Consider the following 23,818-nt stretch of genomic DNA (forward strand, 5'->3'; position numbering starts at 1 on the left):
GCTACGATTGTCAAACGCATAGGCCTGTGCTCTTGGCTCATCAACATACATGGAACAGTAGCAGTTGACACCTCAACCAGCTGCGTGGATTTACGACGCCTGCTGACAGCGGCCCGGCATCCGAGAAAACACGCGCACTGTCTAACCACATAGCCTGGCACCTCTTCCCGGAGGAAAAGACTTCGCCCAGGGCAGACCTAGAAGACACAGCGACCAACAGCCAGCCTACAAGTGCACCTCCCCCGAGCGCACAAAGCCAGCGCGCCTCCACGCGGACTCCCTGCACGCTACCAGGCAACTTTCTAAGGGGGAAGGAAGTGTTGTGTCCCCTGTGCTGTGTCCCCTTTTTTCGTTCTGTTCTGTGTCACCCGTGTTCATTTCTAACGGCCACTTTCCCCTCTTGTTCTGGGAAGCCACTCCCTCATGTGGACGCCGCGCCGTCCCCTCTGTCCTTCGGGCAGCAGTTCGGCTTAGGACTCGGTCGACGCTGGTTGCACCCTCTTTAGTAGTAAATAAACAGTGTGATATTATAGCGTGTCTTTTGCTGCACTGACAGCTACCAGACACGACAACAACGTAGCATATCACTCTGCGGAGACTACCAGCAACTGAACTGCATAATAAAGATGTCTACCCTCTGTCCCTATTCAATCACAACCTGAATCAACTTTTCTCTATTACATATTTCTCATCGATGGACCTAAAGATCAAGAAAACAGTGCATTCTGCCAGTCAGCTTCAGAGTTCGAGGTCATGCTACTTGGGCCTTGCAGGCCTCAAGTGGAAAACTTTTTTTACCTGGATGGCGTCTAGTCTTCGCCACAAATTTCTACAACTACCTAAGCAGTCTGGATACAGTACTTGAGGTAACAAAGCTCACTGGACTTGTACTGAAGCTTATATAAGGAAACAAAACGAAAGCAAATTTTCACTTTTTATTAACTTTAAAACAGTAACTGAAATACCAACTTGCTCTTACCATGGAGCCAATAATATGATTTAGACGTCACAAATTATATGTGCATGAAATACAACAGGAAGTGACAAACACTTTAGCCAATAATATCATTTCCATTCGGTCACAACGCACTGTTTAAACACCAAATCTAAGACACAATAGACAGTCTAGCTGCATCAACGTAACAGTATCAATGTGATATCCTTAAAAAGTGTTCGTTGGTGCAATCATAGTTTTTTTTTTTTGCTGACAAGTGCAAGGAACTTTGGTTTCTTCAGGAAAGCCAATATAGTCATGCCTGTGTAATGCGAAGTAGCTAACATCCCCCAGCTTAAAAATGCACAACCCTCTACTGCTTCCAGCATCCATTTTATATGACGCTGATGGCCTGCTTTACTATGCAAGGCGTGACACTCCTAACTGCAACAAACTGGTGCTATGTTTTGTTCACACACAAAACACAAAATAAAAGGTGTTGTAGCCATCAGCCCTAAAAAGAAAACTTTTATACTTTATCACTAAAAGAATAAAACGACTATGTTCTGCCTCATGTCATGCAGAAAAAAAGAATTTCCTTTTTTTTTTTCAAGAGTGTAAACTGAAATAAAAGTTGCCACAGACACCAACCTGCACAATACAATCACCAGTCTGATGTGGAATGCATAAATTCATTCATCTACATGAGCCTTGCCATATGAAGGCTGAGCACAAGATAAAGAACAAACAACGTGATTGCGAAAGCAACACAGTCATCACTATAACATGATGCCCTATAAAGCACATAACAGGCCGAGCATTATTGTGAAACGCTTCCCAGGCCTATTCGGAAGATGAACTGAAAAAAGCAGCAGCGACATGGAAGAACTGCTCAATGAATCGTCCCGACGAAATGAACAACAGGCAGTTTGTGTCGGGGCACATTTGCTCCTCAAACGTCGTCGGGGCAGACGTCGTGTCACTCCCACGATGTCCACTCTGCGACGGCAAGGATCCCTTTGCTCGCTTATCACAGAATATTAAAAAGAATGACTCGACACACACACACACACGCATGCTCGCACAGGCGCAACACTCGCCTACATGCAATGCACGCTCGCCACCTTAAAAGCTGCTGTGCCCCGTAACCCTCCCCTCAAACTCCTGCTTTGCCTGGCAAAGTTCGGGAAGCCGGATGCGCAAGGCAAAGCAACTACTAGGAATCTACTCGCATGATATGCTTTGGAATGTAACGAATGCGACAGCTGCAAAGCAGTGTTTCTCTGATGCCACAGCTCTGCCTGAATCACGGTTTGCTCAGCTGACTGCAAACGGTGATGGCACACTGGGTACCGAAGATGCTCAACTCTGCCAGCACAAGTCGAGTGAAGGCAACAAAAGGCACTAGCGACGTAAATCCGCATTCAAATCACATCTACTGCCTTTTGCCACGTTGAAAGAAAGCTCATGGCTGAAAAAAAAAAAAAATGAAAACTTCCAACTAGTACAGTTTTTTCTGTCTACCTGAAAGAAAAAACAAAACAACCTCTGGAGATGAAACTTTTTCACTTAATACTGAACAAAACTGTCTCAGGGATGCAGAATTGCAAGCAACAACAAACAAGTGCCTCTCTCTATAACAGTGACTCGTAAGGCACAAACCCAGCTTTGGCTGTAGGCTGTCATGTTGGAAGTGTGCGCGGAGAAAGAACCAGCAGAGGTGGTGCTGCGCATTGCACCTACATTCCAAACAGATGTCATGCGAGTTGATCCTGGAATAGCGCACACTTCGAAAGACGAGAGAGAATTGCAACAGGTAGAAGAGGAGGAAGGTAGGAGGAAGAAGAAAACAGTCCGAAGTAATGAGAACTGTGCACAACACACTCCCAGAGAGTCGAAAAGACAGGGCTCGGCGCTGAAGACCGTTTGTCCGATGGGCTTCACATGTCTCCCCCGCTCTCTCCTGCTCTCTTAGTTTGGGCAAGTCTCGGCACGTGGGCCGTTTCCGCTTGATGGCAAACGTGACCATGCGTTTACACTGCAGATCGACCTTGCGTGACTGAGCTGGCAAATGTGGTCATTTTGAGCCAGCCGGCCAGAGCTTGTGGCACGCAGCGGCCATCGTGCGGAAGCTGGTGCGTACTCAAGTGGCGCGAGGCGCCTTGCTTCTCCGCAATTCGTGGTGGCAATGCGCTTGTCCGCTCATTTCCATCGTTCGAGTGCTTCGTTTAGCTGTAGTCGAAACCAGGTGGACAGTTCCTGCCACTGCTTGGCTGCGGTGACGATGGCCAGGATCAGAAGAGCCGTAGTGATGATTCGTAACCTGTAATCAGGCACCAGAGAGACAGCAGTTCCACTAAAGAAACGGAACTTCTAGCAGCAAATAACAGTACACTTGTGGAAGTGAAGAAAAAAATTGAGACAGTGAGGGAGGTGTGAAAGGCCATCACCTGGATTGTAGGAAGGGCATGGTGATGTTGGCCAAGGTGGAGACAAGGAGGAGGGCCAGCTGGAGCAGCATGAGGAGGACGTTGACCAGCTTGAGGCCAAGGGCGCGCGCCTGCGAATTGTCCAGGGCGTCCAGGCTCACCAGCTGCTGCAGCTGCTGGTGTTGCTGGTGCTCCATGCGGCTGATCTGCAATGCGTGACAGCAGAGCACCCAATAGCACACCCTCTTCCACGTCATTTGCATGGGTGCCACCAGCACTACAGTTGAGACCATTTATGACTGTCACGTGCCGTTCAGTCCCTGTGTGCCAGCATTCACCGTCAGTGGAAAACACAGAAGACTGCAGCGCTCCTTGGTGCATATATTAAGCAATATGTGGGAGTCAGCAGTGACCTGGTGAAGTTTGGCAACATGACTGGTGACATTGCCCATATCTGTCTCACCCAGAAAGCAATGCAAGCAGCGTGCATTGTGCCTGTCACCCTAAAGCATATGTTTAGGCCTAGCATGTGCCAGAGGTCATCATCAGCCTAACTAGGCCCACTGCAGGGCAAAGACCTCTCCGATATCCCTCCAATTTAACCCTGCCCTGTGCCAGCAGCAGCCCCCTTTTAATTAATTAAGCTTTAATAATTGTACTATCATGAGCAATATGACCAAGAACGCAGAAGCGCGTGGCAAATAGCCTCAAACCCTCCTTGTGGCGACACACGGTGGCCGCTTTCAGCAAATAAGTGGAGAGGGTTCACCCGTTGGGCATTCTGCCTGCACCCCTTGCTGCGCGCATCTTTCTGCAAATGTGGAACATTATGTCTGCACCTGAATGGGGTAACACTTAATCATCGTAGGGTTTGGCAATGAGCCTTATGCAGTTATAAAGGAAGGTGCTTTTTGACATCATCATTTCTGCTTTTGCTTGCAGTGACTGATTGAGATACTTGTGGCCATCAGTTTTCTTAGACGACAATTTTTTTTTTATTCTGGACGAAGACAAGCTACTGTTTTGCTTCAGCAACAAACGGGAAGCTCCTCTTTCCATTCCAATGCCAACAATGGCTAGGGTGCCTATCAACGAGCGGAAGACAATTGTAGAAATGTCTTTAAAAGGCCACTCTCAGCCATATATTTCTTCTGCGACAGGACGGCTGTTGTGCACAGCAAACAGGATCACCCCAGCATAGCGAACCGAAGGACGGCTGGAAGATGCACCGCACGATAGGCAGAGATGGGCATCCTCACAAGGGCGGGCCCTCATGAGGATGGTCCTGTGTATGGAGGCCAGCCATGAGGTCATTCCATGAGCAAGCAAGCCTAGCATGATTTTGATGTACGTGATAACCATGCTGTTATGCTACCTGGTGGATTTCTTTTGTCTTCGTCTTTGAATACGTAAACCAACACCATTTTCACAATTTCCGCGAGAAAAACAAAAGCCGTCGAATTTTGATCCTCATGTACGTCCCTGAAGAAGACCATGGCTGTACAGCATGTCACCACGTGAAAGTCTGTGGTTCATGCATACTTGCTGTAGCTGAGACTACATTCACATATGTTTGTTCTACCTGAGACTCAGTGCCATAGCCCTAATGATCATCATGACCACCCCCTCATCTTCGTTCACACTAAAAAAAGATTGGATTTGTGAGGAAAGGAAAACACACAGTAACCATCTCACTTATTTAGGTGGACACCCGAACTGCCCTGTAAGAAAAGGGAGGAAGGCAGGAGTGAGAGAAGAAAGGAAGAAAGAGGTGCCCTATTTGAGGCCTCCCAAATGATTTCGACCACCTGGGAATCTTTAACATGCACTGACATCTCACAGCACATGGGCACCTTTTGCATTTCGATGGAGGCAAAATGCGGCCGCCGTGGTCGGGTTCAAACCCAGCTACTCCAGCTCATTCAGCAAGTGCCTTAACAACCACGGCGGGTCGTTCATTCTAAGCGAGAGTGTTACGTGTGGAACCGGTATAAGTGGGCTCGATGCAACTGGCACCGTGGTATAACTCCCTGACCTTGTGTAGTAGTTAGAACATGCAGCACCGTGTGCCTCCCACCCGGCAAGATAGTACGCACTAACGTACCCTCATTCCACCTTCCCCAGAGACTCATCTTCCTCATTATCCCTCCCTGCCTTTCTTGCAAGAAATCTGAGCACTGAGTGATGGTATGGCGCTAACGCCAATGCCACTTGGTCACCTCTGATGAGATTAAGAGAGGATGGGGGATCGATGCAACAGACAATGCGCCACCAGAGGACGTGCTCCAAGGGTATGGAGCGGGACAGTGGCTATCGTCCCTCTTACGCTCTCTCATGGTGGCTGATGACCAAGTGCGGAACATGGAGCACCATCCCAAATATCACCTTACTGGTGGGCATATATATTTTGTCATGGTGGGCTGATGCCATTCCACTGCTGTGGGGAGGCAAGCATGCATACCATAGACATGAAGGCGAAAGCCTGCCGCAAGGCACAGGACTCAGTGCTGTATGTGACACAGTTGTGCAGGCTGGCTTCATGGCCTTTCTGTGTCTTTTGTTTATATCCAAACATATCAAAACTAGTATGCAATGAAAACAACATGGGATCATAAGTGTGCAGTGGCTCTGCTCGCTCCACTGTCACCTTGTATGGTGGGGGCTACAGAGTGCCCACTCCCACATGCAATGTGCTCTCTGTGGTGGTGACTGAAAAATGGTATATATAATTGTGTAGCCGTGCTAACACCAATTGGCTTTTATTGGTATCAAAACTTTACAGTGTCACTTGATCAAATGGAGTGTAGGGTGTTGCTTTACTTCATTTTCGTTCCACAAGCAAGGAACGGCCAAGCTGAAATTAGTGTTCTTTCCCAATGCCCATCTACTCGCTTGTTTGGTAGGTCAGATCAGGCTAATAAAGGAGCCGACAGAAGGGCTAGCAGCGTTGCCTGGCAACAGACTTCTATGCGTGCCTGGCAACAGACTCCACAAGGCGAGACACAATGGAACTTTCTTAATTTGTCCAGCTGCTTTATTCAAAGTGATGGTTTGGTCCTGTCAATGTCAAGTGTATAAAAAAAAAACCACTTCCCTTTATTTGAATTATGCATAACTTGACCAAACTTTCAGTCCCCTTCAAGTCTGAATTACCAAGAGTCGACTCTATTCTGAACAGCAAAGGTGAGGTGCAGATACAATGGTGCATACCGTAAGCAAATTATTCAGATCTTTTCTTAACACCAGCACAGACAAGTTCCCTCACCCGTGTCTGGCAGCTCTCGAGCAGCTCCTGGACGTCGCGCAGGCGCTCCTCGCTCTGGTACTGCACCTTCTCCTCCATGTCCGCCATGCCCTGCTTGAGGTTCTCCATCTCGTTCTGGTGCAGCTCAATCAGGTCGTTCATCTGCTCCTCCAGGCGCTGCACCACCACCACACACACACCAGGGAGGTTCAGTGACCATCCATCAATGCCAATGCTACATAGGTTAACTCAACTGCCGCCGCTAAGGCATCATATCAATCTGCTTCAACCACGGTAAAATGATGTTGTACCTGTACACACGATCAGTTTAAACTGCAACTGTAGTCAATGGTTCAGGTTTCCAACTCTCACTGAACTGAACAGCAGTGTGCAACGTTCAAATGGCATGTTTACAGACCTTAGTTGACATTAATCTGTCCGATGCATTGCAAGACTTCGTTAAACATGTCTGCATTCTGTTACCTTGGAGGACTAAACGACGAGTTTATCAAATTATCATTCTATGTAGAAATTTATCCCCTGGCTCCTTTTCAAGTCTTTTGAGTTTGTCTGCCAGCACTAAACTCATTTGCAGGCGGGAAAATCGGTCTTAAAAATTTTCCCGCCAGTCGACTAAAACCCGTAATGTCCATGTAGAGAACTGGTTGCCACCATTTCTGAGCAAATGGCGGTGCAGCATAGCCTCTGCAATCTGCATAAAAATTCAGTGTAAATGCATGTAGTTTACTTGTGATGCAGGTGCGCATTTCGTTTTTTTTTTTGGTTTCCTCTAGCTTTTAAAAGCTTCATTTTCGATGACATAACAAATTTGTTCCGTATTGATACAGACCTGCTTGATTATATCCTTGGTGTGACTTTAACAAGGCATGGACATGGCATCACACCACTATTGATGGATGGAGTGGGATCCTTGGAAGGAGCACAGAAAACTAAAGGTCAGCTCAATGGCAGTTAGAAGCTAATTGCTGCCTTCTTGAACAACAGCTGACACTGACCACATTGCAAGGTTACCAAGTGACAAGAAGTTTTTTTGTTTTTTTTCCAAGAAATTGACAGCCCCAGGCTGCTACATATTATAATTAGGTAGTCAGGAACCCTTTGCTATCACACCAGGGCACATGACTCGAATAAAACACCGTTAAAAATGCTCTGCCGTGTTGCAGCGGCCGAGAGCCAAAGCAAAGCCCACCTCTGCGACTGCGTGTCTGCCCGGTGCTTGTTCACTGTGCCAGCATGTAGCTGGAGCCAAGGCGGCCATCTGGCAGCACCGCAGCATGACAACAGAGAGCACAACAAAAGGCATGCATAAGGGCCTGCCTCAACCTTGGTATGCATACTGACTAGAACAGGGGTCCTCAAATTGGGCTCCTTGGGTGAACTTGCTGGGTTCCAAGCACCTAAACCTGTGCATGCTCAACCCCTCTTATTCCCTTACCCACTTTATTTTGGAACTGACCACACTGTGATTGCTAGTAGCAGGCCGTCTTACTTTACAACCATGCATTGTTAAATGAATTTCGTCATTTTTTCAGGCACCGTCATCTCTATGCTCTTCATGCATGTCAGGCAGGAAGGAGTGGATGCCAAGACTCGTAGCATTCCTCATCAACTTTTCAAAGCCATTGGGGTTCACCGAGGCTAAAAATATTGAAAACCCCTGAACTAGAACGTTTCTACATGTGGCAGCTTCACACACTTGCTTCTATTCTACTGCTACCTACGAAATATGAACCCATGAACTAGAAAGCCAAGAATCTCTGATGCTATTGGCAGATTAGTTTGTCTCTTACACTAGTGTCCTCAAGGAATACTGATGCTGAGTGAGGTTAGGCAGTGTTCAGCACCATGCACCATCGTGAAAGATGGAGCTTCTAAAGATATATTCTGCAATTACCACAGACAGGACCCACTAGGCATTGCTTTCGTACTTTCCATTCAACTGACTCGGAGGCATGGTGCTCACCCACTATGCATGCAATGCTGCCGACAATGCCTCTAGCCCTTGCATTGCGCAAGGTGGCACTGTGCAAATTGCGTGCTGTGGAACTCAGAAGCTTTTATCACAAAAAAAGGGGCAAGTTTCCCAATGCCGGACAGCACAATCCAAGATCGCCGAGTATGACAGAGTAAAGACAGCGAAGAGATCGGCTGCCTTCGGCTGGTGACCAAACTGCACGCATCAGCAATGCATGGCGAAAAGTGCATGGTCCAGGTCTCTCGGAGCAATGTTAAGGGGGGACATGGTGTTCAACACCAACTATCTTATATTCTGATGGGCTTTTATAAAACTTTTTCAGCATATCAGTAATGCTTTCAAATTTAAATGCAAAAATTTTCAGCATTATATCTGGAGCAGTTTTCTTTACACACACTTTTTCTTTTCTACAGTACTGTGCGTTTTTATCATGAAGACTCAAAAATTTCCCCGCCTTAACCTCTGGCTCACTTGCGGTGAAACTGCACACAGAGCTTGTGTATTGTGGTAACTTTTGTATCGTAGCAAGCTTGGCAATGGTACTTACTTAGTTGAGCCGTGCATGATGCGAAAACGTAATCGTCTATGTAGGGATCGGTGAACCAAGACTCGCAAACGACGTTTTCTCGCTGAAGGGTGGCAGTGGCGCCATCTGTTTTCGGCAGTGGAAAGCGTCACGACAAGGCCGCCGAGGCGAGCGTTGCAAACAATATTCTTTGAAAGGTAAAGCCTCGTTAAATTAGTTCTGATAATTTTTTACCACTCAATTAGCCGAAAATGTTGCAAGTGGTTGAGTTGAAATGCATAGGGTCATATATTAGTGTGGGCAGAGAAAAAGAAAGAAAAATAATGTTGCCCAGCCCGCACAACTTGAGTTGAAACAGACGAAACGGCCGGAACGGCATACATATTCAAAGGGCCAGCGTTTCTTGCAACGCTTGCCTCGGCAGCCTTGTCGTGACTCTTTCCACTGCCAAAAACAGATGGCGCCATTGCCGCCCTTCAGCGAAAAAACGTTGCTTGTGGGTTTTGGTTCGCCGATCTCTATGTAGACAATTGCGTTTTCACATCATGCACGGCTCAACTACGTAAGTACCGTTGTCAAACTTGCTACGATATAAAAGTTACCATAATACGCAAGCTCTGTGTGCAGTTTATCGCAAATGAGCCAGCGGTTGAGGCGGGGAAATTTTTGAGTCTTCACCATAAAAACGCAAAATACTGTACACCTTGTGAAATGCCGGAAAATTAGACAAAATGTGATAAAAGACTGGCTTAATGTTCATTGCATTTCTGAATGCATGCTCTATGTGATGACAATGTTGGATTTATGTTTTTCGTGACAAATTTTTATGTTTTCATTTTTCACAAAGCAGTTACCATAGCAAAACCAAAACTGCAAACACGGTGTCATGCCAAAATTCTACAATCCATCAAAATGTAAAAAGCAAGAATGTCGTCCCACAGAGCAGAGTTCTGTGAGTGCCACAATACAAATGGGGTCAAAATAGACAAAACAGACCTGAAGAATCTGCTGCACAGGGTGAGCATCTAGTCAGAAAACTGGAACGGAGAACGCCAATATTTCTAGTATTTCCTCGATATGTAGTGGCCCCGTAGTTCCCAAAACAATTTGTTTAGAGTACTGCCCGGGGGATTCCAGGAATGGAACTTCGAGACAGCACAGAAAATTGGGGCATACGAGTGGACACAATGATTAAAAAAGAAAAATCTTTTTTTTCTCGCCATTTTTCACGATTTGAAAGCCGCATCCACCTTAAGCTTCACAGTGAAGCTTCAAATGCAGTGATAATGAGTGTACAGGCAGCAGATGATGCGGTGCAGCAGTCTGAAGATCATAAAATATTTGAAAAAACAGTGCATATGCCACTTGCACAGTGGTTTTACTCCTTATCATGTAGCATCGCAACAGTACAGCGAAATCATGGAAGAGCAATGGCCATAGCATGTACTGTCTACAGACGATTGGGAGTTGGGTATTATCACTCCCCGCACCACCTGCTGCTGCTGGCTAACACAGTTTGCATGCGAGGACTATGACAAATAAGCCCCAAGATCTAACACCTCCGAGAATCTTGCACACCTCTGGCCAATCAGGAAAATGCGCAGAGCTTGTTTATCGTTTATCGTATAGTTAATCGTCTCAAAGGCAACCAAGTGCTGCTACACGAGCAGTTTCAATGGCCATTGAGTCAATAGTCTATCAAGTCAAAAGAGCAGTGCGGAACTCCATCGAGATTTCGAGGGTCTTCGAGCTCTGCCCGAGGTTGCTAGCATTGCTTCGAGCGGTGCCAAGCACACTTTCGTACATGATACATTCACGGTACAAAAGCATGAACAAACATAATTCTCCTAAATTTAATGCAAGCAGTCTGTACAATAATTTTAAAGTTCTATCAGTCTGGTTTAAAGCGCATTAATTTCATACTCTCCATCGCAGAAGACAGAAACACCAGCGGTAATATCAGTGTTGCCAGAACGCTACAAAACCACGACAGCAAATCCTAAAAAAGGCAGTGTCTTTCAAGACAATGGAACTGGCCTTTAATAACAACTGATTACCTCCTGCGACTCTAAATAAGTATTTCAGCATTTAGTATAGATTCATACAATATTTTTATTATATGCGCAAAATCGAAAGTAGCAATTGTGGCACCACACTAACTTGGTGTGAGACACGAGAACCATTTCAATGGCCATTGAGATTTGCTGTGTAGTAGCGACACAACTCCTTCGAGTTCGATGGCGGTTGAGAATTTCGAAGGCTCTCGACTCGATGGCTATTGAAATTGGCCGTGTGACAGGGTATAAAACCTCTTGCCATTTATGAGCCACTGTTCTTTTTCCTTGACAATAATTCTGTACAATAGTTCAAGCATGTTGCAAAGTTTCAGCTTACCCTAGCGCACACTACTTCAGGTTAGATGAACTGCTGTCGGTCAAATGGAAGTGTGATGGTGTTTTCAGACACAGAAAAACAAAGATGATAATTCTAACTGAAGAATCTTGACCCGTGGCATCCAAAAGCGACTGTTTCACAGGAGTGGGAGTGAGCAGTGACACTGCGCGTGCTACATTTTGGAGGCTGGCTCTTTTGCAACAAACGAACAAAACACGACAGCGCATGTGCCTATGAGACTGGGTCAAAGCGAACTGAATTTCCATAAAGTTCCGAGAAGCAAGACTCAACGAGTCAGCAGCAACTTCATCCGAAATGCAAGAGACACACTCCAGGCAGGTGAAAACAGCACACAAAAATTAGGGAACAGTGGCACCTTTTGGCTACAACGTGATCAGGACATTATTCCCACCCCCATAAATTCCCTCGCAGTACCTGAACACAAAGTGCGGGCTGTGGAACACTACCGTAACTGCTCTACAGTAAACAACCTAAAGCACATCCTTCAACAGCCAGGGCACATTTAGCCCCATGTATCTTGGCTTTGCTCACCACGCTATGAGCCATGCAGTCAGGTCATAAATGCCACTGCATTTCAACGTAAACTGACTCAGTGACTTCAGCGGCTTTGTTTTTCCCAGAAATGCCCGCAACCTGGCACCTCACATTTAAATAGATGCTGATGACAAATCTATACTACTTTCGTTTTTAGTAAAATTCCACTGTGCTGCTTTTCGTGGCTCTGCTGGCATTCTCTCGGCAGCAAAAGACCAAATCAGTGCAGAGAAATTAGCAGCTGGAAATGAAACATTTTCCCTCACCACTAGACTCGAAACTCCCGGCATTCGTGAACTAGTCCATACTTTTACAGACATGATTATTAGCTCGAACTGAATGTCAGCATACATGATGAAAAATGGTGCGAACAGAGCAGAAGGATGGACAGGACAACGCAGGCAAGTACTATAAACAGTAATATGAACGTTCACCAACTCACCCAACTTTCCCCTTTACTTAATGGTGGCGCAGTCTAGCACTGATGACGCATGTATAGTAAAAAGGACTGCCATCACTGCAGTTTGGTGATGAAAATGACTAAGTGGCGATGCTTGTATGCAACCTTTTGGCATTTTCTATCCAGAAACCTCCGTTTTAACCTAACATAGCCTCTTTATCACTAGAATGTTATAACAAATTGACATACGATAGCTTCAATTAAACCTCAAAGCCTTTTTAAAAGGTACTTTTACTGTTATTGCAATCCGTAAGACATTTCTGGAGAAGCACTTAAATGCCATTCTTGACTACAGGGGGATGCTCTGAGTGAGGTGCGGCTGAAGTCAGATGCCAACTGAACTGAAGTGGTGTACAGACACACTCATCCCACAAGAGCAAAAGCATCACAGAAGGTGACTGCTCTACACCAAGAGACACCTTCTGGGCGACACTTCACAATGAGAAGCACCCTGGGCAGTCAGCGGAGCAAAGAACAAAGAAAAAAAAGCACACTCACCTCGTACCTGTAGCGCTCTTCTTGCAAGGCTTGGCTGAAATAGGAACACTCGTGGTGCAGCTGGTTCTGCAGGGCGACAGCATAGAGAGAGATGAAAAAAAAGAAAGTCAGGGGGCTTTCCAGCGCTCTGCTCAACAATTGCTACTTTTCTTTATTTTGGCATCCAGTACAAACACCGATAAATTTATTTCAACATCATGTGTGATGTTAAGGGTGCACCCAAAAGGCCCATGATTGGCTCGACAAATGATTGGCTTGACAAAAGAGTGCACCCCCTACCTACTGGAAAACTGAAAAATGACAGCAGCAGAGTATGGGCAAGAAAAAAAAAGGAAACTTAGTGTACATAGACAGACATTTTAACATAGGTTTCTTGCAAGAACCAAGTTACAAACTTTGAAATAACACAAATGATACAAAGGATAAGACTACACAAACATGCATTTAAAGAAAATAAAAAAAATCTCCCCAGGAGGTATACATCAAATAAGTTCACAGCCAGGTCTTGAAGGCTTCGCTGTGTAAATTAGGAAGGTTAGGGATTAGAAAGCAAAGCATTTGATGCCCACAGTACATCCAAAAAGATGGCACATACCGGATGATGCATACTGACGTTCTGAAAGACAACTGTACCGGTCACTACACTACATTTGCATTAAATGACGGCAAACACTTCTGACTGACTGAAACAAAGCTCGATTTTTTGGTTAGCCTCCAATACTTTCTCTGCATTTCAAAAACGGCTCAAATTTAGACCCCCTGTTTCGTAAATTCAAATCAGCTGCCTGCTCAAGCAATGTTCAGCCTCCAAGAGCACAGCCTCTGTGGTAAGCCAACTGAACCTGAGTTACCTTCTATAATGGAATCTCTGCGATACGAATCTCACAAGGTTGCAAAAAAATTTGCATCATCCGAAATTTTGTATCACCCAAATGAACAAAATTCATATGCGGAAGCACAGAAAGCACTCATGCGGATCGGTTTATGGCTGACGGCATTCAGGTATTCACGGCCATGCGGCCACAGCTTGCTACTTGTGGTGCGTACAGCGCGACTGGCAATCACGACGCCCGCGATGCGCAGGCTGCGCACCGTCGCTCACTGCTCGCGGTGCGTACTGCACGATTAGCAATTGCAACTTTGGCAATGTGCGGGCAGTACTTAGTGCTTGAGAGTGCAGTCGCGGCTTGCATGTTCTTATCATCCATAGTGACATGGGAGAGAGTTCGGAACATACGGAATTCCACACATGGTGCACAATGCACTCCGGCCGGGAATTTTACACATTCGTATCACCGCGAAATTCGCATCAACTGTTTTCGTATTATCAAGGTTCTAATGCAACTTGTTTTTGCAAAGCAAAATCAGTCTCCTCTGACGTCTGAAAGTAAACCTCGTAGTCAGATGCAACTGACCAGGCGTGCACAACTACAATCTGGGCTTCTGTCTCAAATAGCACACAGTAATGCTGGTTATAAAAAAGCCTTCATATATGCAGACAGTTATTCCTAAATTAGACCATCTTCAAATAGAGGTGTCACTGGTACAGCTTTAGACAGAGAAGCTTGCCTTAATGTATGCTGTGCTCAGCACCTTCTTAAAATGCTCTCCTTTGCCCTGTGCAAACAAAACAAAGATGCGACTTAACATAGCTGGTGTCCACATTGCCGCTTACGTCCAGAGGCTACTTATCTATTTATTTGCTTAGTTACCCAAAGTTTTACTTTTCATGCTTCAGTGCCAAATGCCTTCCCTAGCTAAGAACCCTACTACTCTGTTACTTCACACTGATAATAAAAAAGCATGTGAACCATGAAACTTCAGCTTGAATCAAAACAGAATCGGAAAACATCAACTGGCAGCAACAATGGGCTGAATGGTGACGAACACAAAGCTACTGAATGACCATTATTTGACTCAAGTTTGAAACTAATATTCAAACCCCCCCTCCCCCCAAAAAAGTAAAAAAAAAAAAACTCATGCGATGGTTACCACTGCGTAGCAAAAGATTCAGTGACAGCTATTAATGTTTTATACTTGATGATGTATTGAAGTAAGAACATGAGAGCGACTTTGCACAGTTATAGAGCACTCTTTTTAGTTTTCCACACATACTTGGCATACTGGAGGCTAGTGGCTTTCTCAAACATGGATCGGCAGACTGAAGAGTCCACAGCTCTAGATGCGCAGCGCCACTATCGCTGACCCTCTCCTCAAGCAGCGCTGCAGCAGCCGCCGCAGGTGAACTGTGCTATTTTCCTCCCCTCTCGCCATCCTCCCTTTCCCCCTTCCATGGTAACCCCTCTTTGGATGGTTTGGAGGCACCTTCCGGTTGCTCATTCCTCACACTTGCCACACACACTCCAGGTGGTTCCCATGGCAACCCACCCTCCAGTTGCACCTTCTAATGTTCTGGCCTTACCCTCCTCCCACAACGGTAACCACCCTACTGGTGGTTCCCATGCTATCTACCCTCTGGCTGCACATTTTTATGCTCTCGCCATATGCCCTCTTTCCATGGTAACCATCCTTCGGTTGGGGATTCCTGCACTCTCTCTGCACCCTCCTCCTTCCATAATAACAATCTTCCGGACGGTTCTCATAGTAACCACCCTAATGTTGCACCTTCCTATGCTCTCACCATACCCTGTGCCTTCTATGGTAACCATCAGATCCTCCTTCTAGGGTAAGTACTCTCGGGTGGTGGCAGCCCCTCCCCCACCGTTTACACATTTCTACACTTCCGCCATACCCTCTTCCTTCCTACATTCTCACCCTCCAGATGGCTCCCGTGGTAACCACCCACCAGTTATGCATTCCTTCACTCTCCTCACAACCTCTTCCTTCTAGGGTAAACACCCTTGCAGTGGTTCCCATGGCAATGCACCTGCCAGTTGCACCGACTACTGCTACTACTACTACTTCTACACTGACACGAAACCCAGGAATGGTCACTTAACAGCTATCACTGTAAAAGGCAAGACAAAACAAAAATAAAGTGCCCAGAGGTTGCAAAAAAGAAAAAAAGAGAAGGGCACATAATGCTCCTGCATAAAACAGAAGGCAAGAACACAGAAATAGAGAGGAGAAAGGGGCAAACACGAAAGAGGAATTAGCCCAGACAGATATATACCGCAGTTTCCAGCTTGCAAGAGGAGCCGAAAATGAACACCTGCAGCGGGAGACAGGGACAGTTGGACAGAGAGAGAGAGGGAATGGGAATAGAGGAGGAGAAGAAGAGAAGAAAAGGATGCTTTGGCAGAAGAAGCAGCAGAGCATATCACAACAAGCGCAGATGCCTGAGCAAACGGTAAAAGCCCTTTAAAAATCGGCAGAGTGTTAAGAGAAACAGAGATAGTGCAAGATAAGGACTTCAAAATGGCACGCCGCCACCACGCCTCTGTTACCATTTCCTTACGTCGTGTGAGCTGCACTGCACACAACAAGCACGGCATCTTTCCCTTTTGTCACTTAATTCATTCGTAAACCGAAAAACTGACCTATTACACAGAGGACGTTTAGCAATGCACTATTCTTGCAAGTGAATGCTCAAACAAGGAGGAAAGCAAAGTGAAGGCAAAACACATGGCCCAAAATAGAATGACACCTTTGCGGTCAACAGGAGTGCTTCCCACCTTTGCCTGATCAAGACAAATGCAGAACGTTCCTCTCACAGGTGGAACACTAAAGCTTTCTCCCTGAGAAATAAACACATCTGCAACGACACATACTGCACTGTTTTGTACCATCAGAAGGCCTGAGGCTGTCACTTAAACTGCCGGTGCTCCTTGGCAGCAAAAGCGTTAAAAATGGATGGTTGGGAACAGTCTCCTGCGTTACTGGTTCAACAACCAGAGACTGGCTTTGATAAGCTACTGCTACACAGATCCTAGCACCGCAATGACTGTACTGCAAGAACACGAACTGTGCAAGAGTTGGTTTTAGCGACGAACAAAAACTGCAACCTTTTTCCACAAGATCTAAACCAGCAGCAGAAGAAAAGCAAAAGAAAGGTGGCTGTTGTGTCCTGCCACCCATCTACTTAGTCATGCTGTGAAAAGTTATTCCGTGATGACCCACCATGAAGGAGTGTGGCCTGTGGTTTCCTCTGCAGCATTTAACCTGCTGCTTACCACATCCGATCTGCATGAACTAATAAGCAGCCAGTCGGGTCTATAGTATAAAGGCTGGAGATATCCAGAGGTTCCTTTACAGCCATGATTTAACTGTCCCGAGACACAAAGCCTCATTGTCACCAATCTTATACTTTTGTATAAAAAGCCTAGCGACACAAACAAAATGCACAACTACAGCAGAATCATACGCAGCACTTCTCCGACTGATAATAGTAACCATGCTGCACATTCTTTAGTCACTGGAAAAGATTTCAGGGTACTGAACTCTTTTTCTTCACGCCACTAGGCACGTAAGGTTGTCAGAACAGTGAGCAGCAACTTTTGCAGTGCATCTGATAAAAGTAATGTTCTTCCAAAGCCTCTATGCTGTCCTCTAGGACCTGTATAAATGAACAGGGATACTCCTTGAAAAAGCTGCACAAGTTATTTTTTTTCTCATACCGTATCAGTTAGCTCACGATATAGCCGAAGTTCGCTGCTGCAACTACGCAAGGGTTTCAATTGTTACCTAGGATAACGGCGATGTGAAAGCAGATACACAAAGTATCACAAACATGAGCGCTGTGAATGTCAGGTAATAGCTAACATACTCCTTCCAAATCTGGTGATGCAATGACAAGAAATGTAGTTCTCTGAAAACATAGTGGTAGCAAGTGATGAGTCGCAGAGGTCATCTGAGCATCAGGAACTCCTCGAGTGTTCGGAAGGTGAGCCATTTATTTTATTTATTTATTCAAGGTACCTACAGCGCCTTGAGAGGCATTATTGTAGGGGGGGGTAAGTACATGGAACAGTGCTAGTGTCACCTTAAGTAAAAGTGTAGCAGCCATGTAAAATGTACCGCAGCTAAGTTTCTCACCACCAGATGGCACTATAAGCCATGCATTAGAAGTACTGCAAAGCTACACCTGCTCTCATTGATTATGATCCTCATTTCCAGCCCAGCCGAGACCATAACGTCATTTGAACTGGACTAGCTGGGTTAAAAAGTGCCCCAGTCAGATAATGTAAGTACAGTGCCTGCTACACCTCACCATATCTGTATCTATGCAATAGCAGCTCCTGCAATGTTCCACGTGTATGGCCCGGCATAAGCAGGCAGCATCAAGTTCTTATTGTGTGAAGGTGGTTCACTCGTTTGTTCCCCCGCTTTTCCCAATGCATGCAAAGGTCACCTTGAGTCCGACCACCCTGCACTTGCAAAGGAGTCCACACAAAAAACACAGCAGCAAATATAATAAGGGCACAAGTGAATGAAAGGGGACAGCAAGAGTGTTCAGGCACTGCATGCATCTTTTGTCTACATGATTCTTCCTTAAGTAATGCTTTCCATATATGTCTCAGAATGCAGCTTTACAAGTGATAAGGGTGGCGTGCACACACACCTTGAGTGCCTCGATCTCCTCCGTGAGGCGCTGGCACTCCTCTCGCCGCTCAGCCAGCTCAGCCAGCAAGGGCTCCAGCTCTGCCTCCTGGACCAGGGCCCCCCCCACCGTAGAGGACAGAGGAGGCGGAGCAACTGAGGGGCTGGCCACACCCACCAGGAGCGACTGGGGGTCTGGGGGCGGGATCAGTGGAGGGTGGCGAGGGCTGGCTGTGGCCGGTGCTGTCCCCGACCCTGCCCCGCCAGACACCCCAGGATGATGGGACAGGGACGCCAGCTGGCTTGACTCGGACGTCAGGCTCGAGCTGTCCTCATCTGATGCATACTTGTTGCTGCAGCCAGAAGGGAGACAGTGAAAAAATGAAAGCAACATTCACGAAATGTCAGACACTGCAAAAGGAGCACACAGCACCTGCAGCATTTCAGAGGCAAGGACATCACAGAAAACAACATGATCAGGGCCCACATTCTAAGCTCTGATTCGTCACAGGACTCTCAGCACTCACCAACTGGTCAAAGCAGTGGAAGCGGTTACAGTTCCTAGTTGCAATGAGAAGGTTAAAATTTATGGGGTTCAACGCCCCAAAGCAGCTCAGGCTATGAGGGATGTCATAGTGGAGGGCTCCGGATAATTCCGACCACATGGGGTTCCCCAACGTCCACTGACATCGCACAGTACAAGGGTCCCTAGGATTGCAGCCGAGCACCATAACAACTGAGTCGCCACAGCGGCTAGTTGTAAAAAGGAATGCAGTGGTGTAGCCTATAGAGGAAATTACACCATCTGCATCCACGACACCATGGGTGATAAAAAGCCTTCTTAATGCCACAGTTTCAGAAACCATCTTTTTTAATGATAGCATGATGCATTGAGTGAAAAAATGATGCGGTAATAAAAATTATCATCCTGATAAAATACAGCAAAGAATACTTCTTTTGCTCATTAGCCAAAAGGATTCAATTCGGGGCCATTGCTTTTCATCACAGCTGCTACGTTACCATCGTGGCACTGAAGCTACTTTGACGCCATGAAGCTTTGTTCCAAAAAATTTCACTTTAGAGCTGTCAACCCTGTAGCCCTGTGTGCAATGTCAGTGCGCATCCAACAATAAATAGGGTTGTCAAACAAGAATGTTTTGATGGCAACTTATGCGACCATTTTCACTCCTGGTCCAGGCACACTTCGCAGTGCAGCTGAGCGCGGCACATCTGCTTCTACTGCTTCAGCCTATCAGTGAGAGATCTCGACGTTACAATACAGGCGCTGTTTGTGCTGAAAAAAATATGCCGCCACCATCTGGAAGACGTAGAGGTAACGAGCGTCAGCTGTTTGGTAGTGCAATTTATCGTCCATGTGATGTACTACCATGCGATTAGGCTACTTTTCCATACCGCACGGCATGCGTGCGCCTACCGCCTTGAGGTCTAATATTTTTGAGCAATTTGGGTCGAAAAAATTTTTCGGTTCTTTGGAGGGATACCCGCAGCGGTGGCTCAGTGGTTAGGGTGCTCGGCTACTGATCCGGAGTACCTACTAAAAGAGTCAAGATCTGAGCAAGTTGGCCCACGCTTGATGAGGGAACCACACAAGCGAGAAACAAAGGCTGTGAGGGATGTCATAGTGGAAGGCTCCGGATAATTCGACCACATGGGGTTCCTCAACGTCCACTGACATCGCACAGTACAAGGGTCCCTAGGATTGCAGCCGAGCACCATAACAACTGAGTCACCACAGCGGCTAGTTGCAGAAAGGAATGAAGTGGTGTAGCCTATAGAGGCAATTACACCGTCTGCATCCACGACACCATGGGTGATAAAAAGCCTTCTTAGTGCTACAGTTTCGGAAACCATTTTTTTTTAATGATAGCATGATGCATTCGGTGAAAAAATGATGCGGTAATAAAAATTGTCATCATCCTGATGAAATATGGCAGGAGATACGTTTTTTGCTCATTAGCCAAAAGGATTCAATTTGGGGCCATTGCTTTTCATCGTAGCTGCAACGTTACCACCGTGACACTGCAGTGGTGCGTCGGACAGCAGAGCGCTGTGCGTGCCAGCCCAGCGTTGTGCGCGTTCGAAGAGTGTGTGCGGGGCGACGGCGACGGCTACAAAGAGCGTGACGAGCATGAGGAGCGGAGAGCTGAGGTGTCAGAAAACCGAGGTGTAAAGGAAGACAACGCAGCGGAGATGGGGTCATTCAAGCGTGGAGGTGCAGCCGTCGGATGTTGGGTCCGTACTGCCATGACCTCCCTTGGATCACCGACATAAGCCTCCTGCGTTCTTTGCAAGTGTGGAGGTGGCAGCTGATGGATTGAGGGTCCGTGCTGCCTAAAGGAACCTTTGGTGGCCTGCTTTAAGCCTCTGGCGTTTCGTGACGCCGTCGACGGGACCTGGCTACGTTTTTCCTGCTGCTGCCAAGTTCTTCGGGCTCTTGATGAGATACCACCGGCGTCTCCTTGTGTTCCTCTCCGCTCCTAATACCACCTGGCTCCCTTCCCTCGCTTCCTTCGACGCAGCGCCAGCGACGTGGCGACGCCGTGGCGTCGCACTATAAGCGCCCGCACTATAAGCACCCGTGTCCGCCCTGTCTGCAAGGCATCCCCACCTCACCTGGGATGCTCAGTCCCTGGTGAGCACTTTCCTTTATTCTGTAGTGTTGTACTCGGGTTGAGTGTGTGTTTTTCTTGGTGTTTTCCTTTCTTATTGGCTCTTTTCTTTTAAATTATAACTATGGCTTCGTTTTGTTTTGTTTGATCTCTTTGTTCTCTGGTACTCTTGTACTCTTGTTTAAATGTGCACACGATCGCGTTCCCCTTCGGGAAGTCGGGGATGCGCTACCAATTCGCGACATAAGGGCTTGAACAACTGTTGGATGCTCTGCTTTGTAGCATATAGAGCAAACAAATAATTGCTTTAAGCCTGGCATGCAGTTGTCTGTGTTTTATGTAAGCAGCTGCATTAGGGGACTAAACAAGCTGTCACGTCCTCTTTATTAATGCATTCATCACTCAAGTGGTGACAGGGTCATTGCTATAGTTGTCTATGTGAACTACATTCGCTGACCTATTTATAGGGCTCTGTGGGACTCTGAAAATGGTCCAAATAATCGAACAGTCCAGAAAATTCGTGAGCTTAAAAAAAACAACTTTTCTACGAGAAACAAGCTTTAAAAATCACAAAATCCACTGCTCCCCATGTTCCACTTGCAAGCGATAATTTTAGACTGTATCTGAGCCACAGTCATGCTTTCGTCATGTTCGCACCACCTCACATCACGGTACCAGACAGTGTGACGTGGCCACAGGTCTGCTGCAAATGATTGCATGCGCAGCGCAAAGCAAGAACAGTCAGTTTTCATGGGCAACGACACTCGTGAAGACCGAGAGAGGTAAACCATGGAAAGACGCGAGCGCTTACGAATGTATTCCCCCTTCTCCTGCATCTGCTGCCCCACACCACATTTCCAGCGCAGCAGCGCGCTCTTTGTAGGCCATCTCGATGGCAACGGAGAGCGTGCCTTATCTCAAATGGCTATGGTGGAGACCAGATAACCAAGCCTACCCAAGCCAGTCCATCCAATTCACTCCTGTCAGCACCTGTTGACTACATTTAAATCCAAGCTGGCACCTTTCACAGCTGCTGAGAATGGGTTGGTTGTGACAACGATGCCTTCTTGCATCTATATACATTAGGCTGAAAAAAACTTTCAGATGAGAAGCGATCTCCACACTTTTGTTGGCATTAATTTTATTTATAAAAATCAAACTTTTTGACTCCGCAGAGTCCAAAATTTTGGTCATGAAATTGGTCATGAAAATGTATAGGTTCCTGTGAGGTACATGGCGGTCCCTCAGTGAAGTCTGAATTATCGCGCAAGTCCGAGTTATTGGAGTTCGAAAAATCTGTCGGCTACTGTACAAAGATTTATGGCCTCAACTCATGAATACGATTATGTCATGATTACTCCTAGCAGAGTTGCATCATAATGCCTTATCTGAAGATTACTTTATGATGCCATGATCATGTTTTTTCTTCTTATTCCAACTATTTCATCTCTAGTGGCATTACACTGCCTTTAACCAAATTTACTTATGCTATAGACATAAGTTTTTTTTTTTTACTTACAAAGGATTTGAGGTTTGCTCATTGTGCAATGTAATATGTTAGGAAATTAAAAAAATTTTTACAACCAAAACAATGAGTCTATTGATTATGTGAATAAATACGGTACTACTTGAGCGCAACTACAGTGTGGAGATCTTTGCAGGTTCACTGTGTGGTGTTTGACAAAACAGGCACCCTCACCAATGGAACACCAGTGTTGACACGTATCACACTTCTGGTTGAACCCTGGGTCTGCCCCCTTGCTATGCTGCAGCTGCTGGCTGGCACTGCCGAGGCAAACAGTGAGCACCCCATAGGAGCGACCACCACCAAGTTTGTCAAGGAGGCAAGTGCATATAGTGCACCTAAATACTGTTGCATCCATAGCCTTCCTTTGTAGCCAAGTTTCTTGCGTGTTCCACAAACTGTAGTTGTAAAATCTCAACTGTTAAAATATTCATTGCTCCAAATCACAGTTTGTTGTCACTGAAAGCTTCAGCAGTTGTGGAGCTACCCTTGTTGAATAAACTTGCGATGGCAGCTCATTTGTAGTAAAACAATGTTTCTATAAAATGAAGTAGTGTAGTACTGCTTTGAGTGAGTCACACTCAACTGTGGTATCGTTCAGAAATAGTTATGCTTGAAGTTGCAGTGGTTCCGGCCACAGGATACTATAGTGACCAAAAAATTGCATTTAGCAGCCTTGTGCACATTTGCAATAGCATTGTTTCTAGCATAAAAGCACAAACTTGAAAATGAAAACATTGGAATTTTTAATCAAATTTTACAATCTGTATTGGCAAAACATGATTCAGAAGCTCGTTAATTATCGAATTTACACGGTTGTAAGTCAACTTGAATGTAAGTCTACCCTCCAAATCACATTTCTGAGAAATAAAAAAACTTTCGAGGTTGTTTAAGCTTGGCCTTGAATAGTTGAACGCAATAGCATTATCCAGCGGCCGCCGTTTATCAGCAGCCGCTATCGGCTGCCGTGTGCAGGCGTGCCTGTGGGCACATTCCAAAATGAAAATGTGTTACAGTCACTGGACTACTCGTCCACATTTGTGCCATCGTCCTCACTAGCGCTGCCGTCGTGATCGCTGCTGCGGTCCCAAAGCACGTCGTTCTAACGTTGTTGTCCAGCGAAATCCC

At 46.1% G+C, this 23,818-nt stretch overlaps 1 protein-coding gene across 14 annotated transcripts in view; it reads right to left on the minus strand.

Moving 5' to 3' along the window:
* Positions 1-921: 921 nt before the first annotated feature.
* Dmtn (transmembrane and coiled-coil domain 2 protein Dmtn) overlaps positions 922-23,818 on the minus strand; it is a 55,082-nt gene continuing 32,185 nt past the window's right edge. For 5 of the 14 annotated variants that reach the window (XM_077661404.1, XM_077661403.1, XM_077661411.1 and 2 more), the window contains 7 exons: positions 18,558-18,888; positions 16,170-16,208; positions 13,037-13,102; positions 7,818-7,886; positions 6,629-6,784; positions 3,385-3,569; positions 922-3,257 (listed from right to left, as the gene is read on the minus strand). In XM_077661404.1, coding sequence (XP_077517530.1) covers positions 3,137-3,257; positions 3,385-3,569; positions 6,629-6,784; positions 7,818-7,886; positions 13,037-13,102; positions 16,170-16,208; positions 18,558-18,888 — 967 coding nt within the window. In that variant the 3' untranslated portion in view covers positions 922-3,136. The remainder of the gene's footprint in view (positions 3,258-3,384; positions 3,570-6,628; positions 6,785-7,817; positions 7,887-13,036; positions 13,103-16,169; positions 16,209-18,557; positions 18,889-23,818) is intronic. The other 9 variants (XM_077661407.1, XM_077661406.1, XM_077661402.1 and 6 more) reach the window with 3 other exon arrangements.

This window comes from Amblyomma americanum, chromosome 4, assembly GCF_052857255.1.
Source record: "Amblyomma americanum isolate KBUSLIRL-KWMA chromosome 4, ASM5285725v1, whole genome shotgun sequence".
In the NCBI taxonomy this organism is placed as follows: Eukaryota; Metazoa; Arthropoda; class Arachnida; order Ixodida; family Ixodidae; genus Amblyomma; species Amblyomma americanum.